The 17,801-nt window shown below is 41.7% G+C and overlaps 1 protein-coding gene across 1 annotated transcript in view; it reads right to left on the reverse strand.

The window, feature by feature from the left end:
• Nucleotides 1-233: 233 nt before the first annotated feature.
• The window catches only part of HDAC9 (histone deacetylase 9), a 572,443-nt gene continuing 554,875 nt past the window's right edge, over nt 234-17,801 (reverse strand). The window contains exons 25-26 of the mRNA XM_054990743.1: nt 12,541-12,694; nt 234-289 (exon numbers count right to left, since the gene is read on the reverse strand). Of these exons, the coding sequence (XP_054846718.1) occupies nt 250-289; nt 12,541-12,694 (194 nt within the window). The 3' untranslated portion in view covers nt 234-249. The remainder of the gene's footprint in view (nt 290-12,540; nt 12,695-17,801) is intronic.

The raw sequence follows: 17,801 nt of genomic DNA on the forward strand, positions 1-17,801 counted from the left end.
CTCTTGCAAGGTCTGGTTTACTGTAACTCTAGAATTGTAGCGGTTACATTGGAGGAGTCTTGGACGGCTCTTTTAAGTCCATCCAACGAACAAGTGGGGCTGCTGTTCAGAATTTTGTGCCCAGTGTTTATGTTGCATCTGATCTGTGCCACCCAGGCAGCAGACAAGACATGTCTAAGGGTGCTTGGGGAGGGGGGGATACACAATGATGTCACACACAGGAAATATCCGAAGGGAGGACTTGGCACTTCACAAGGCTGGCTCTTCTTCCATGGGCTCGCCAGCAGCACTAGAAAAATAAACAGGCAATCAGAATACGGAACCAGAGTACACAATGACATTGTAGATTTTCATGCATAATCAAAGCTGATTTTTCAGTTCTCCCCCATGTTTATTTGTGTTCTTCAGTTATCCATAAATAAAGTTCCTTTCCTAGGAAGTATAAACAAATGTCAAGTGGAAAAACATTTTCGATCCAAGCAATCACCGCACAAGGTTCCTGTTTATATTAAAATTGTCAGAATATTTTATAACGTTAGGTTCAGAAATGCACATGCTTTGTGTCAGCAAAAAAAAAATCAAATTGTTTAATTGTGGGGGAAAATGTGCAACCCCTTCTCTCTATTTTTTTAAAAGTAATATTTATGGATCCAATTTGAACAATGGGATACTCTCTTTAAAATCAGGTAACAGGCAAGGAATTTAGCAAAGTCTCCTTGCTTGTACTTCTTTGCTTTTAAAACTGCTGTTGGCTGCTTGCCTGCTTAAAACTTCCGAGCTCAAATTCTGAATTTGATTAGCCGACCACTGCCAAAAAGCAGGTATCTAATAATAATAAATAATCTGATTATGCACATTGTCTTTATTAGCAATCACCTGGGAGACTGCCAAGAGACTGAACTAAATTGGCTGTTGGACATGTAAAAAGAAAAAATAAAGTATTCCCTCACTCAATAGCTCTGGAGAGTAGATGATCAGAAATTATTTTTAAAGCTGCACTGCCAACAGGATGAGAGGTCAGAAACAGGAATTTAATCCTACATTGATGTTGGAGAACACACACACACAAAACACACTTCACTTCTGACAGATTCAAATTTTCAATGATACTTTCATTAGTGAAATCTCAAATAGGATGGAATAATTCATTAATGTCCTAAATGTTTATTATTGGGAGCTTGTCTAGAATAATAGAAAGTGCTGCAATAAGGAAGTGAGAGTCCCTTTATGGCAAAGCACGAAATCCCCATTAGGCATAGTATCTCTTTATGAATGGCACATTCATATTGAACATAGATCTGAAATCACACATACAAATTTAACTGATAGGATATATCTGCTCTTGCTCATCTATGGCAGGGGGAGGTTTAACAAGTGCAACATTTTCTCATTGCTAATAGAAGCATAACGATTGTGGTACCGAATCACAGGTTAATAACTCCATGTATGATCAAGGGATGTGATACCTGACTCTGCAAGACTGGAAATAAATAGAAAGTGGAAATCTCTACTACAGCCGTTGAACATAATTGGGAACAGCACAGTGTGTTGTTTACTTAGAACATTTCTTTCTGGGGGCTGGAAATGGATAAATCACTCATATTCATGATATCAAGAATATGTTGTTCTTTTTATATTTTCTTCAGATCCAGTATTGTTCTATAGATATTCCATTTTTCAAGTTTATTGGTTAACAAAATTTACAAAATTCATAATATAAATATTTTTAAACTTTTTTTTTTAAAAAACCACCTTTTATAAAATGCAGCAGTTCCAACTGATCAAGTAGCAGAACGTAAAAGAGCCATGAGCTAACAGTGTTCCTCTCGGCAACAGAACAGGCTCTGCCTGGCACCCGAAAGCCGAGAAAGAACAGACTGAACCTCCTTGCAGAAGAAATCCCAGGGTTTTAGTCCCAACACAGAAGAGGCCACCACACCGTGCCTTGAACAGCACAGCCAGCGAACAAAAGCAGGTACTCCCTAGGAAGGTCTTAAATGCAGAAAAGTTCTTGCTGGAGACCTTGGCATATTTATTTATTTACATTATTTACGGTTTGCCTTTTTCACTGAGACTTAAGGTGGATTATAAACCGTAAATCAATATGATCGATGGCTGGGGCATTGAAAAAACAATACAACTGGGTATGGATTCAGAAATTTGAAAACAAGGAGAAATCTCATGAAGGGTTGAAACAATGTTGAACAAAACCACAGGCAATTTGACATGACATAATTAGTGTCAGTAACAGACGGTGCACAGTAGTAGTCTAGTCCCTATCCCTTTATCAAAGTATCTCTTTGAACTCTTTCCCTATAGCTCAGCCCTATTAACTGTGTAAGAAATCACTCCTGAATAATTTGGTTTTTCACAGTTTGTGGAGAGCCAGGAGAGTGGACACTCTAGTTCTGACCTTTTCAGACAGGCCAATCCATAAAGTGAGGGCCACTATAAAGAATGTGCATGTACAGGCAACTGCTGATTTTGCCCATTTGCAAAATGGCACCTGCAGAAGGCCCTGTTCAGATGAGCAAAGCTGCCATAGGGAGAAAGCAGTCCCATAAATATGAGGGATATTGAGATATTCTGGACCCAGATTACAAAGGTTGCTCTTATTTCCATTTTGCCAATGTGGGTTATTGAGGAAATACAGTAATTGGTCTAAGGGGAGAGAACTGAAGCTGAATCCAGAAAAGACAAAGGTGATGCTGGCTGGAAGTGTGACTACTTTAAATAACATCGTGCTTTCTACCATTGATGGTGTGCTGTTTTGCTGAAATGCTCTGTTAAGAGCTTGGGAGTGTTTCTGGTCTCCTGTTGGAGAAAAGAGTCCAGGACAGTGAAAAATGTTATTCCCCAGCTACATCTAGTTAGAAAGTTGGGTATCTATATGCAGATGGATGTCCTGGGCAGGCTGATTGATCCATGCTTCAATAAGCTCAAAACTAGATTACTGTAACACACTCTGCATGGGGCTGTTCCTTGAAGACAATCCAGAAACTGCAGCTGGTGTATAATGCTGCAGTTTGTCTGTCATCTGAGGCTAGTCATAGGGCCAATATCATTCCTATTTTGAGGTCCTGTTACTGGCTGCTGATTAGTTTCTGGGTCCAATTCAAGGTGCTGGTGCTTACCTTTAAAGCCCTTTGCCACCTCAGGCCCTCATCCTTGAAGGACCACCTCTCCTTTTGAGGTACCTTTGCTCTTCCCAGAATCTATTGCTGGTATGCCTCTTGTACAAGGAACAGTCTGTAACAGCTTAGGTTCAACTCCTTTTAGTGGCTGCCCCATGCCTCTGGAATAGCATCCCAGAAGAGGTTGGGAGGCTCCTATCCTCCTGGCTTTTGGGCAAGGCTGCAAAAAAAGACCTGTTCCACAGAGCTCTTGGGTCAGTCTGAGCCTGGGCAGAGGGGAAATGTCCACTGGTGGGAGGCATAAAGTGTTTTAGACTGGTTTTAATGTGTTCGTGTCTGCTGTTTTAATATTTGTTTTATAAAATTGTTTTTATGTTTTTTTAAATCCACCGTGGAACTTGAGATGTTTAGAAGAAAGGTGGGCTTATACATGTGCCCTAAAATCCATTAAAATCCAGATCTATCTCAATCCAATCAAACATACAGCCAATGATAAAATTAACTAATCAATGGAAAGCCCTCTGACGTAGCACAAGGAAGGTGCAGACATTTGGCAGCCTGTTTCACTAAAGTAGAGCCACCACTATAAAGACCCCAGCGCAGGCCATGGCCATTCCAACTCCCATGAAAGATGAGACAGGAAGCAGAACACAGGCTCGTTGAAGGAAAGGGGGCCCTTCAGTTCTGTGAGCTGAGGACTGTGAGCGTCCTTAAAGGTTAAAAAATAGCTTCTTGAATAAAGTTCAAAAACATATTGGCAGGCAGGATAATTGATCTAATGGAGGTGTATTCTGACTGAAACGATCAGTTTAAGTCATTAAATGGGCAGCTAGATTTTTTTATTCTTTTGAAGGGCAACCCCACAAACAGCATGTTAAGATGATCCCTCCATTTAAGGTTCCAGAGACACAAATCAGCGTGGCGAGATAGGCTGAATCCAAGATGGGAATTAATTTTGTGTGGCAGAAAGCATACTCAACATCATGATCCATCTGCTTTCCCATTAGCAGGGCCAGAGCCATGATTACTCCAAGGCTCTTAACAGATACCAACAAGGCCAGAAATACTCCACTTAAAATTAGCAGTACAATCTTATCCAAACGTCGGCCTTACCAGCTGGTGTCTTAAGCAGGGCTTTTTTTTCAGTGGGAACATGGTGGAATGGAGTTCCGGAACCTCTTGAAAATGGTCACATGGCTGGTGGCCCCGCCCCCTGATCGCCAGACAGAGGGGAGTTTAGATTGCCCTCCGCGCTGTTTGGCACAGAGAGCAATCTAAACTCCCCTCTGTCTAAAGATCAGGAGGCAAGGCCACCAGCCATGTGACCATTTTCTCTGAGGGCAACCCACTGAGTTCCACCAGATAAAAAGCCCTGGTCTTAAAGTAAATATAAAAATGAATTGCCGTCCTCTAGCATGTTCATATATGCTATTCAAGGATATACTGTCTGTGCATATGTAAGTTTTATTTAGCTAACATGGCTAATAGGGTAGTGATAGACAACAGGAGAGCCAACATGGCACAGGGGTAGAGTGTCAAACTAGGACTCTCTCTCTCTCTCTCTCTCTCTCTCTCTCTCTCTCTCTCTCTCTCACACACACACACACACACACACAGGAATTGGTCTCCACATTGCTGTGCCTATGCATGGATGGAATGGAAACTGTAAGTCCTTCGAGCAGTTACAAGAGCTACTACAACAGTGGTATAATTCTTGAAAACCCCACCTCCGTCTGTCCTAAGAACTGCTTACATTTGCAAGCCTTCAAAGGCAAGTTCCCTGCTGAAATGTTTTCAGAGTAAATGATTACTGATGCATCTGTCTGTCCAATGCAAGGCTCTAATCAGTTCAGTGTAGATCTCATTTACAAAACGAGGGGTTATCAGCACATACGAAGAGCAGAACTTTCAAGGCCCCTTGCTGTTTACCAAATGATCCTTTTCATTTAAATTGATAGTAGCATCTTTTTCATCCCCGTTCTTTCATCTCCCAGCAACCACATCTCTGTTACCTATTTTTTTGTTTCTTGGCAGTTTCAATTAAATTTCTGCTGCACATGAACCACAGAGAGTTCTATTTTAACTAAACAAAACATTAAAACACCCAGAAAATCACAGCTTCCCCCTGAAGTCTGTTCCACTCAGCATGTCAGAATAAATCAAATTGAAATAACTGTTTACTCGATGATGTCACTTTGAAAAAAAATAGAGGGAGAAAACAAAGGAGAGGGGGAGAAACCCATAAGAAGGGTGCATGGTTAGAACCATTTTCTCTTTTTCTCAGTGGTGAATGAGTCAGATATTAGTTGGCCAGGAAAAGAGCCGCCTTATTCAAACTTGAAGTTGGAAATGAGTAATCTCACTCTGAAAATCAGTAAAGCCTCCAACATAACTGGCAAGTTTCTTGCTAAGAAAATGTTTCTCTCACCCCCCCCCCCCCCGCTTTCCATCTCACATGCAAACACACACTAGAATCTGATTCTACACCCCCGTTGTCAACAGATAAGTTAGCCCACGTGACTGGGCCCTCAGCTATCTTTGATTTGATGTGTGCATTCTGTGTGAAGCTGTGCAGAAGGACAACTTGTAAATTCTCCATCAATGCACACTTGAGTTCTCTCTTAAAGATTCAATATCTTTTTTTGGGGGGGGGGTTAGAACATGCCAGTTTGCCCCCTCTTTTTTTTAATTGACTCTCAACTGCTCTCTACCTTCCATACCTCCTGGCTCACATTCAGTCCTCATCAGGACACTGAGGTGGGGGTATGTTGAGGCACTTATGTTTTCCCCAAATACGACTTTTCAAGTGCCAAAACTGTTGGGGTTGGGTGGGTGGCCATGTCAGCACTTGTAAAGGCAGCACGGGGTGGGCGGTGGGGGTTGGGGGTGGACAAGAGTGTCTCAGCTTGCTGCATTGTCCTTGCAGCATTTTAAATCACTTTAAAATTGTGGTAGCATTCCCGTGGCAGACATGAGGACACCAACAGTGGCCAATGAGTTGCCCTAGAAGCTGAGGCCCTCCCCTGATGCTGCTTCCTATAGGTTTGTTCTGCCTCAGTACATGGAGGTTCCATTCACTCACCATGGCTGGTACTCCTTAATGGATCTCTTCTATGTGCATGGCCATCCCTACCTAAACTTGCAGTGAATTCCAGCTTCTCTGCTTGAACTCGTCGTTCCAGCATACCTGAGAAGTCCCTTGTGTATGTAGAAATGCCTACTTTGTGGGTTTGGTTACTTTTGAGATTGGTACAAGCGACCCAGTTTATTATTAAATATTGGCAAAATGCTTCAGTATTTCTATAAAAAAGCACTGAACATAACGGGAAAATATGCCGACAGTTTTCAATATTAAGAAGGATCTCCAAAAAAGGGGAGGAAACAGTTGCTTATCTACCCATCCACCAAAGAAATGACCTTTAAAAAAATGTGTCCCTTCCGATCCATATGGCATGCAAACTGCAGTCTTTAGAGGACAACATTGAGAGGATGCTCAGAAACGAGCTCTCCAGTTTGCCAAACTGGAGCAAAATCTCTGTGTGTAAGTAACCTTGACATTAGACCTTTTTAATGGCAGCCAAGCTAGTGGTAGCCAGACACTGGAAATACAGGCCCTCACCTGTAAGAATAGGGGCTTACTTAGTGATTCTAGAGCCCCGGACAAAATTCATGAATGGGTCCCTGAATTACTCAGGCAGCATAGGGGAGAGAACCATCAGCTGTGAGGGGGGGGTGCCACCTGACCATCCTACCTTTGATCATTCTTCTTGCATGAGTCACAGGACTAGTCAATTTTTTAATGGTTGGTCCCCTTTCTTGGAATATATTGAGGTTCCCAACCCCAGTTAATCTTCTTTGGTTAATTCTTACTAAGGAGAGGAGAATCATGTTGGCATAGCCCTGCTCTCTATGTTAAATATTGTTTAACTGTATTTTTGTGATCTAATCTCAAATGTGGGACAGGGGAAAGGAAAGTGTTTCAGGGAAATTCCTTTTGTAGCTATTGGTTCAATGTTATTCCTTGCTTGAAAAATAAAGTTTGAATATCATAACCAGAATTTTTTTGCAGTCATCGTTACTGTTCTTTCCCTTCATCCCCCTCTGTTTTCCTTTTCCCTCCTTTTTCTCCACCCTCTCATACTTCCTGGGCAGCAGACGCTGTAAATGGACAAACTTTTGGACACTAATGGGAAATCACAAGGATACAATACATATATGTTCCACAGACGTTTGGATCATCTAGGAAATTCAGGTTTTCTCCTGGCCCTGCTGGCTGTGGCAAATCCGTTCTTGACGTGCCAGCAAAGAAATTGAAGAGGCTCCCAAGCAAAGCAACACAGATCCTTCAAGAGAAGCCATTTTTCCACAGAATAGTTCACTGTGATGAATGTGCCCTGATTCCAGTCCAGACTGATGAAGTATAATAAATCTGGCAGCTGCTTGAATTCCACTTTATCTATATTATCATGTGCCCTCCCCCTCCTCTTCCTTTTCCTTTCAGTTCCAATCCTAGTTCAGTTTAGACAAAAAGCAAAAGCAAAAAAAAGTTGTCATGGGGAGGGGGTAGAAATTGCCACATCAGATGTTATGATGGCTTAGCTAATATATTTACACAAGCAAATGCATTGTTGGGATGAGGGGGGAGCTTTATTTAAGCTCTTAGCAAATCAATTACTGCTAAGTGGCAGTGGTTTCAAATTAGCACACTCTCAAAATATGACAATTAGCTGCTAATTAGTTTAAACTCTGTAATTTGATCTGCCAAACTAATTACACTTCTTTTTATGTAGTCCAAAATTTTGGCTTTGACCGTAAGAATTAGGTCACACAGACCTAAATGACAGATCTTCACATTGGCGTCCTGGGCAGATAAAAAGTACTCTGAAGTTCCCTCTCCGAATAAATCATGCAAGCAACATTTTTGTACACGTGCTTGTTTGAAAACCTATCATGCTTTATTCCATTCGCAGTGTGTATATTTTGTACTGAAACAGTTTTAGTTGTTTGCTTGTTATTATAAATAACATAATTTTTTTTTTAAAAAAAGGAGCAGAATGATGTCAGGAAGAAAAACAAGCTTCTGTAGGTAGTAGTGGGATGAGCTATAGCTCTATGGTGGTAGATGAGAGGAAAGCACCAGTGGCAAAGCCCCCCTCCCCAGGTTAAATCCTGATTTAGAACTCCAGTATGTAGGGGAAAGATAAACTTGTATGAACTACTTAAACTCACCTCTCACAACACACTGGGGTTAGATCAAAAACTTTCCAAACCAAGAAGTGTTCAAACGCAGCTTCATGCACAAGAGGAAGAAGCAGGAAGTCCACAAGTTTTCAGATTCAACTCTTACTAGAGATGGGCACGGACAGAAAATAAAATGAACATGATGTTCGTTGTTCGTTGCTATCCATGAACAGGGACTCATGAACAACCATGAACATGGCCCTGTTCACGAACATGTTCGTGGTTGGCTGTTCGTGGGGGCCAGTAGACTCTCCTCCAGCCATTATCCAAGTCAAGATCCCTACCGCACCACTCCCAGAAACCTGACCTGAGCAGGCAGCAGGAAAGGTACCAATAATAAATAATAGCTTGGCCAGAGCCTGGCAGCAGCCCTGGAACTTGAACTATCCCACCACACGGAAAGAAAATTCAAGCTCCAATGCACTCTCTCTACCAAAATGCCAACAGCAACTGTCTCTCCACTGTCTGCAAAGTCAGAGCTGGGAGCCCCCCCCCGTTCTTTGCTCCCTTGTTGTAACAAATTTGGAGCTCCACACTTGAAAGGAAGACCTGCCTATCAAGCTAAATTGGGCTTAGATTGAGATTTCCAAGCCAACAGCAGGAGTTCAGACAATCCCTGCCTAAGTTGCCAAGGGAATTGATTGCAGGTGCCTGACTGACTGGCTTGACGAACAGCAACGAACGAGGCTTGCAACGACTACCTGTTCATTTAGAATGAGGCCTCATGAACAGCTTGTTCACGAACAGCAGATTGGGCTGTTCGTGGCTTTTTTTTGTTCGTATTGCTGTTCGTGCCCATCTCTACTCTTAACACACTATGGGCAAACTCTGGTTTGTCTGTGACATCTGAGATGCAGCCAAAGAGTGGGTGACAAATGGGCATCATATAACAATAAAGACTCACTTGATCAGCAAATATATGCTTAGACTTGTGGGGACCCTATGTGCCAATTTTTTAATGTATTTATTTTATTTTTACCCCCCTTTCTCCCCAATGGGGACAAAAACAGTTTACATTGTTCTCTTCTCCAATTTATCTTCACAGCATCCCTGTGAGGTAGGTTAGGCTGAGCAAGTGTGACTGACGCAAGGTCACCCAGCCTAAACAACTGAATAAGATTACTGCAGGGAATATGTGAACAATGACCACAAGGTGCCTTGTTTGTTAATTTATTTCTTAAAGTATTTATACCCTCCCCATTGCTCAAGTCAGTTTACACAACTCCAAATTTAAAACATACAAAATAGAACAGAACCCCCAATTATACTCCTCTATCCTAAAATGCCTACATCCTACATCCCATTAACAGTCCTAGCAAATAAAATGGCCTTGTAGCACCTCCTAAACCCTGTTCAGAACACCGCCTCAGGGATCCTGTTCCACAGGGAGGGAGCTATGATAGAAAAAGTGCAGGTGGGCCACTTTAAATGGGGAGTCTTTGTGCAAAGTACTTTTTGGTACATCCTCAACACCTCAGTTTCACAGAAATAATCAGCCTGTATGGAATTTGGGTTTATTTCTCTTCTTTCTATCCCTTTAGTCTGTGGGCCAGAGCAGATGTTGGTATCACATAAGATGGCAAAATTACTTTGTTTTTCTGAAAGGTGTATATCTGTGTATTATATTTTGATGTGAACCCATTCTGATTAATAGCTTAAGCTTTTTATGATGTCATCAAGATGGCCAAAGCCAATTTCCCCTACCTTTTCTAATTTGACCTATAACTCCCAAACCAAGTGACTGGTTTCAAATTATAAAGTTCTCTCAGAAAGTTAATAGATTACCCTACAAACAATACTAATAATGCCTGTATCCATTATTGGTTTGGTGATATAAGCCATAAATCAAGGGAAAAGTTAACTTTCCCCACATTTTATAAGGTTTATGGCATATGGTGCTTTACCTAATCCAGATAGTAACCTAAAGTATATTAGACAACTGTATCTTATTCTTTTGCCTGTCTAATGAGCCAAAGCATTAGAAATTCATTTCGATATGCCAAAGTTAGGTACATGAGAACAGATCCACGTGTTATTTGATGTTTTTATCCAATGTAACTGGGTAATACGTTACTGAAAAGAAACAATTTTTAATTTTGTGAATTTAGTAAATGTTTGACATGTTAGAAGATGGTTATGATGATTACAGCATCTTAGAATCCATTATCAAATTCTTGTGCCCAAAACCCACTGGAACACAGAAGATGAGCAATACCTCTATAAATGTCTGCAGACTTGTCTCTTCCTTTGGTTAGGTATATGCTGTTACCTATGGCAAGACAATCCTCTCCCCTGCAAGCATATACTCCTTCCATATAGTAAAGTCTCTAACAGGAAGTGCAGAAATGGTCAAGATTCTGAACCAGCTCGGACACAGCATTTCATATTCTCAGGTTCAAGAGACTGATACAGCTCTCTGCTTGCAAAAAGCTTGCAATGTAGTTAAGCTACCAATCAGAACAGGTTATCATATCAAAACATAATACCAGTATGTCAATTTTTGGTTCTTGGCCCACAGATTATTTGCTTCACTCAGTGGATTCAGAACAGCCCCAACTAAATTTGGACTCTTATTTGCTGCTTAGAAAGGCCAAAATGATTTGGCCTGGATAAATAATAATGTTTTTTTTTTACAGAGTCAGTTTTTGACTCGATAAACTCTGTTTGCCGTTCAGTACATGGAACTCTTCTCACATCATGTTGAAATACTTGATCGGTGAAGTACATTGGCAGTTGTTCCTTCATTTTATAGAATTGTTAAATTCATGTCCAAGTCAATCGTGTTAGGTCAGTGTGAAACAACAGCTGACAGACAGGGAAAATGAACTCTCCCTCCTGTATTCATTGATCCAGCTTCATCATGGGAAACAAAGTGTAGTTCGACTCATTCATCCCAGTCCATTTCTTGCTGAGTAGATCCAAGGAAATCAATATGGTTTCATTAGCAAAAGAGCTCATTTTCACAGGGGTAATTTCTTACATGTCCTTTTAGATCCAGGTGATGGCAGTTTAAATTTACAACACACCTGTTGCACTGCACATCTGCTCTGGGTGGTTATGGTTAATACAACAACTTAATACAACAATACAACAAGGTTGGATGCAGCTCACAGGAGAATGCTAGGCAAGATCACAGTCTGTGTACCCCCATAATTCTGACCCATTGGCTCTATTCTCTCCTCTGTTGGAACCCCTATAAAACACACAAAGGCCCACTACCAATGTTCCATTTCCTGGCTCACAGATAAAAGTATGTAGAGGACAGCTAAAAGTGGCCACTGGTATGCTTCTTTAGAAAAAAGAAAAAACACAATGATACATCTACTGCCTCTTTGCAGATCTTTTCCATTAATCTTTGAAGGCTCCCTTCTCTAGCACAGGAGCACATATCACCACTGAAGATGCTGAAAGGGCCTTGTCAGTTTGGGGTGAAATTGAGCAAGCTCTGAAATAAAGCACTGGGGAATAAATATAGTCTCCATAAAGAGGGGCAGAGTTGCAGCTGAAGCATGCTGTGCAGAGTTGTATTAATCAGGCTCAGAGAACCAGAGAGGAGAGGAGGAATCTCTAGCAGGAGGACATGCCAAGTGGCCTGGGCTTCTTCTCTTATCATTTGGAATTGTGTCTCTTTAGAGACTAACCATTTTTCATTCCAGCATAAGGGGTTGTGGAATAGAGGCCATGTCATCAGATGCATGAGGTGGAACCCATCTCATGCATGGGACAAAATGGGTTGTAGTCCTTGAAAGCTGGTGCAACAGACGAATCCCTCTGGGATTTTCTATAGGTGGTTAAGCTGAGATACTATTTTGTCGTTTTTGTTTTGTCAGCCTAGTAGGGCTGAATATTGCTTGGTGAACTCTTTTTAAAATATTCTATGCTCCAGTCTGAAGAAGCAATACCAACAATAGCCGTAATGTGGGCATATTCATAAGTGGTGACAGAGGAGTGAGGTCAAGGTCAGGAGAGCAGCTTCCACACTTTTATGCAAACAAGCTTTGTGGTTACAAACCAATGTCATTTGGTATTGAGGCAAAGTAGGCTCTTTCTGGTTTTCAAGGCATGCTACAAGTGCCTATATTTTTTTTTTAAACTTGATTTTAAACAACTGTACAACATAGGTATACAGACACTGGACACTAGCATTGCCAGGATCTGCACATACCTGCCATGTTCTTCTGCAGAAGACTGTTCAACATCCACAGAAAGTAAGGCCATAGCCGATACTGCCTCTGTCTCCTCTCTCTCTTGTTTCTGAGACTCAGCCAGTTTACAGCTAACTGGCACAACATATGGCTCCACAGACTTCCAGTACTTACCTAAAGAAAATACACAATAATTTATGAGATTTTTTAAAGCTAGCATGGTGGTATAAGTCTAGTAAGCTTAGTTCCAACACAAGAGTGGCTGGAAGTGTGTGAGCCATTGCAACTGGGATTTCAGACAGCCGCGATGAGGTCTGTTGCTGGATCTCACATCGCCTAGTTGGAAAGTATTCTCTTTCCAAGGTCTATGTCACAGCCTCCCTGAGAAAGCCATAAACTGAAAGAACAGCATCCCATTTAATGAACTTCAAGCATCTGAGAGGCAGCAGGGCCATCTTTCCTTTCTGCAAAGCAAAAGCGTGTTGCAACAGTATTAGCAAAGTTTGATATTGTAAGAATCATCAGTACACTGCATATAATCCCAAATAAGAAAATCAGAGACGACTGTAACAGAAGCAGAAGTTAGGACCGCCAGAACAGAGACTACAGAAGTGATGTTGCCAGAACCATTAAGTTTTGTTAGTCCTGGATGTTCTTTCAACTTAACCTCAGGGTGTGTGCTAGAAAAATAATTTATTTTTATATATATACATACACATGCATTGGCTGCTGTTGGAGCTCTGCCATATATAGTAGGAAAGCTCAGAAAAAGGTAGGCAAGGGAGTAGTGCCTCATGATATAATTTGAGGACATAAACAACAATGGGAAGAGCATTTTAAGCCACTTGCTTGCAACAACAGAGTAAGCGCTGGGAAAGTGAAGTGAGGTATCTAGGTGAATGTAAAATGACCACTCATAAGTGAAACATAATGAAAGAAATGAGGTCAATCAGTGGCAAAGGGCTTTTTCCTGGTGTCATAACTTTTTAAGTGCTTACTGATCTCCAGATGGATGGCACCTGGAATTTAGAGGAGTGCATTGAAGTGCTGGAAGGCCAACAGACTTGCCAGTAGCAGGAGTAATACAGGTTCAGCTTGAATGTATGTCCAGGAACTGGCAGATGGTCTCCAGTTATAGTTATGAGTCGACAGCAGAAGGACCAGCCTCTCAGAAGTCCAAACAATCCTTGTCCTTTGGGGGAAATTGGTATCAGAAGAACAGAATGGTGATCCTGTCCCTTAAGCAACCCATCTACAGCAGCAAGAAGATCAAATCCCCAAATGGTACTGGCTGGATCCCAAAGGAGTGCAAAGAGAGCATGGAAAGGCTTTTTTGTCTCCTTCCCCCATTCCTCTCTGCCCCACTCCCGCATGCCCCTGAAGAACCACTCCTGAAAGATCCTGAAGGGGATCTTTCGGGTAGAGGGGACCACAGGGTCAAGGATGGGGCACAAAGGGCTGCGAGCAGAGGGTGGTGGGGAAAAGGTTATAATAATAACATTTGATTTATATACCACCCTTCAGGACAACTTAATGCCCACTCAAAGCGGTTTACCAAGTATGCCATTATTGTATTGTCGAAGGCTTTCACGGCCGGAGAACGATGGTTGTTGTGGGTTTTCCAGGCTGTATTGCCGTGGTCTTGGCATTGTAGTTCCTGATGTTTTGCCAGCAGCTGTGGCTGGCATCTTCAGAGGTGTAGCACCAAAAGACAGAGATCTCTCAGTGTCACACAACACTGTGACACTGAGAGATCTCTGTCTTTTGGTGCTACACCTCTGAAGATGCCAGTCACAGCTGCTGGCAAAACGTTAGGAACTACAATGCCAAGACCACGGCAATACAGCCCGGAAAACCCACAACAACTATGCCATTATTATCCCTGCAACAAAACACCCTGTGAGGTGGGTGGGGCTGAGAGAGCTCCAGAGAACTGTGACTAGCCCAAGGTCACCCAGCTGACTTCAAGTGAAGGAGTAGGTAATCAAACCCAGCTCTCCAGATTAGAGTCCCATGCTCTTAACCACTACACAAAACTGTTCCCCCACTCTTTTAAGGATTTAGAATTCCTCACCTTGAAGAGAGGAATACCTTGGAAAGACCTAAAGATAAAATTAAATTATTGCATCAGTTCAAAATTTGGACTGATTGCAGATGTTTTGAAATGTAACTCCATGTGGTAGACCTGATTTTTACCAGAGTTGGCTGAAATCTAATTTTCAATATTATTTTTCCCTCACACATTAACCGTGAAATCCTAAGCGGAGTTACTCCAGTCTAAGCCCATAGATTTCAATGGACTTAGACTGGAATAATTCTGTTTCGGATTTCACTGTAAATGTCATCTCTGGCACTTCAAGTACATCAAAGCATGGCACTAGGGTCTGCCTCTGAGTTCTGGGAATCTGGGTTGGGTAGTCTTGTAAAGCCATTCCCTAAGGCTGGAATAACCAACAGTCCCCAGCCCTCTAACAGTTCAAGAATATCGACAATACAGTCCTCAGCAGAGTTAATACCTTTCTAACTTTATTGAAATCAATGTGCTTTGAAGAGTGTAACCACTTAGGATTGGTCTGTGAAGCCAAGATGAAGCAAGAGATTTGTGCTAGGATTTCAGCTGCAAAGATGAGAGTTGGGATAAACTGCTTATTCGTATTGTAGCTGGAGGGGTTCAGTAGGTAGCAGAGAAACTAAGCTGGTTGTGAATGGCTTCACTTACAATTTGGGATACAGCCTGAATCCTTTCCAGCGGTAGGATTTCTTTTATGAACAAATGGAACTGGTATTGCCAGTAGAAGTAATGAAATTGGGGAGTAAAGAACAGCTCGCTCAATCAACTAGTAGCATGATAGGATAGTGGTTTCTTTGACATGTGGCCCCATGACCATTTGAGTTGTTAGCAGGATCCTTACATAACAGAGAATTTTAGGGGGATAAAGTCTGAAGTATATTAGATATCTAAAAAGTTAAGATTAAGTGATAGAATCTTGGCTTTTCTCCAAAGGTATAAAATCCGTGACTAAAAACTGTATGTAAAGCACAAAACAATTGCTGGGTCTGGAAAATTCTAAAAACACACACACAAAGGAAGACGAAAACATTCTCTATTAATGGTGCATTTAGAGACGATAATCTCTATTCATTAAAACAAAACAAAAAATTAATAAAAGGTTATATTGGCATTCCACAACGTTCCCACAGAATGGCCATGCAACAGTCAGACTTTGCAATGAACAAGCAATTCAAAACCCATTATTTATGGGTTTCAATGTTCACGAAGTGGGTGGGGGGTTTGCTAGAGAAACAGATGTGCAAGAAAACCAGACCTGCTGGCATAGGAATAAGACCGTGCTTGGTCGTAAAAGAAATGAACCCGTGTTCGCTGCTGGAGTTTTGCAAGGGTGTTCATAAAATAAAGTAACAGCAACTCACAAGCAAGCTTCTGCTCTCTCATGTGTACTCCTTTGGATCATGGCCTTTCTTCCACTGGCTCCTTTCCCAATAGATTCAGCCAGCTGAATACTAGCAAACTGTTCTAGATGAAGAACCTGTACAGTTTCTACAGGGTAATTCGAATCATGAGGTTAGATCCAAAGGTGCCTTGCTGGAATGTGCCTCGGTAAGCAGGAGGTGCTTTTCTGGAAGTGGAAGAACCGCTTTAGATCTAATCCCCGTTTGGACAAATCTAGTATTTACAGCACAGACACAGCCTAATATTTTGATGCCTGGAGCAGAAAATCCAAATGGCACCCATCTTCGTAGGCTGCATCCAAATACCACTGGATATCACACTACTGTTATGCTATAGCAATCATACATAAATGGATTATGCTGTGTAGACAGGCCAATCCAGTTATGAACAATTGCTATATCCCAATGAAATCAAAGGGTTTAGACTCCAAACCTATGCATAGGTTTGCACAGAATATATTATATAAAGGTGTCTTACAAACACTTGCAACTAACCATATATGAGTTGTGTTACCAGCATAATAAAATAGTCTAATAAATACTTGGGACGGGAAACCACCAAAGAAATTCAGTGTCGCTATGCAGAGGCAGGCAAAGGCAAACCACCTCCAAACATCTCTTGCTTTGAAAACCCTACAGGGTCATCATATGTCAGGTACAATTTGATGGCGTTTTCCAACCACCATCACCACCTGATGTCAGCATATTTGTGCTCATCTGTAGATAATGTTCGATATGTTTTTAGAACCCAATTACTAATGAGTAAGAATGAAGGAATGGGGAAGCGGCAAAGAACAACTGGATTGTGCTTGTGGTGAAATGTCTTACTCTCCAGGATTAGTGCAAAAGTTTGCAGCCCCCAAAGATAAATCTTGAGCTTGTACTCTGTACAGGCTGAATGGTTATAAAGTGCCATTGCTGGCTGGCAAAGACAATGAGGAAAGGAGAGAGATAAATGAGTATGATTCACCTCCCAAGCACACAGCCATCTAATGCTGCAGGAATGCATATGACCTTGACCAAAGGAAGAAAACAGGCAGCTCAAGTCACACCTAAGCTACAGAGCTCTAGGAGGTCAAAGTAAAGAGTGAACCTTTGGGATGACAAGAAGAGAAGGATGGTCTGCTAGAGAGATGGGCTAAGACAGATAACAAAACCCCTGAGCAGGTTGGAGATTGTCACATGGCCATTCTACACATCAAGGAGGAATCCATCTTGATTACAAAAGCACATGATCCTCAGGAATCCATGGATAACCCCGAGTACTGAAACCAAGGTAATGAATGATTCCTAAATGTATGCAAAATCAATTATTAAGCAACCCGTCTCTTATTACCATCTGTAGGGATATTGTAAGAATTGGGGATTAGAGGTATCACCTTTTCTTTTACCCTTGCTCAGTCTGTTGTGTTTGAGAATGTGGTATGTGCTTTTTATCTTTCTATTAAATTCTTTTATTTTTTAATGCAGTCATTTTGGCCTCTATGACCCATGTTAACCCCCAGTTTTGTTCATGTACACCAGGAGTAGAAAGAGAAGGGTGCTGAGGTTAACCCCTACTTCTCTGGTGTGCTCAAGCGTGCGGTCCCCTCGGTAGCAAATGTGAAAGGAGAGGGAAATACAAACACAGCGCTAAGCCTTTAAGTGGAAAAGTGGCAAAGGAGGCCTCAACCCCTTGGCAGAGATAACCCTAAAAAGTGGCAGTGACCCAAAGAGAGGGAAGGAGGGAGGGAGGGAGAGGAGGAAGAGAAGCCTGGTTGGGCTGGATCCCCAGGATGGTAGAATAACTTTCTCATTCCCACATTGAGCA

Source organism: Eublepharis macularius, chromosome 11 (genome assembly GCF_028583425.1).
Source record: "Eublepharis macularius isolate TG4126 chromosome 11, MPM_Emac_v1.0, whole genome shotgun sequence".
Lineage (NCBI taxonomy): Eukaryota > Metazoa > Chordata > Lepidosauria > Squamata > Eublepharidae > Eublepharis > Eublepharis macularius.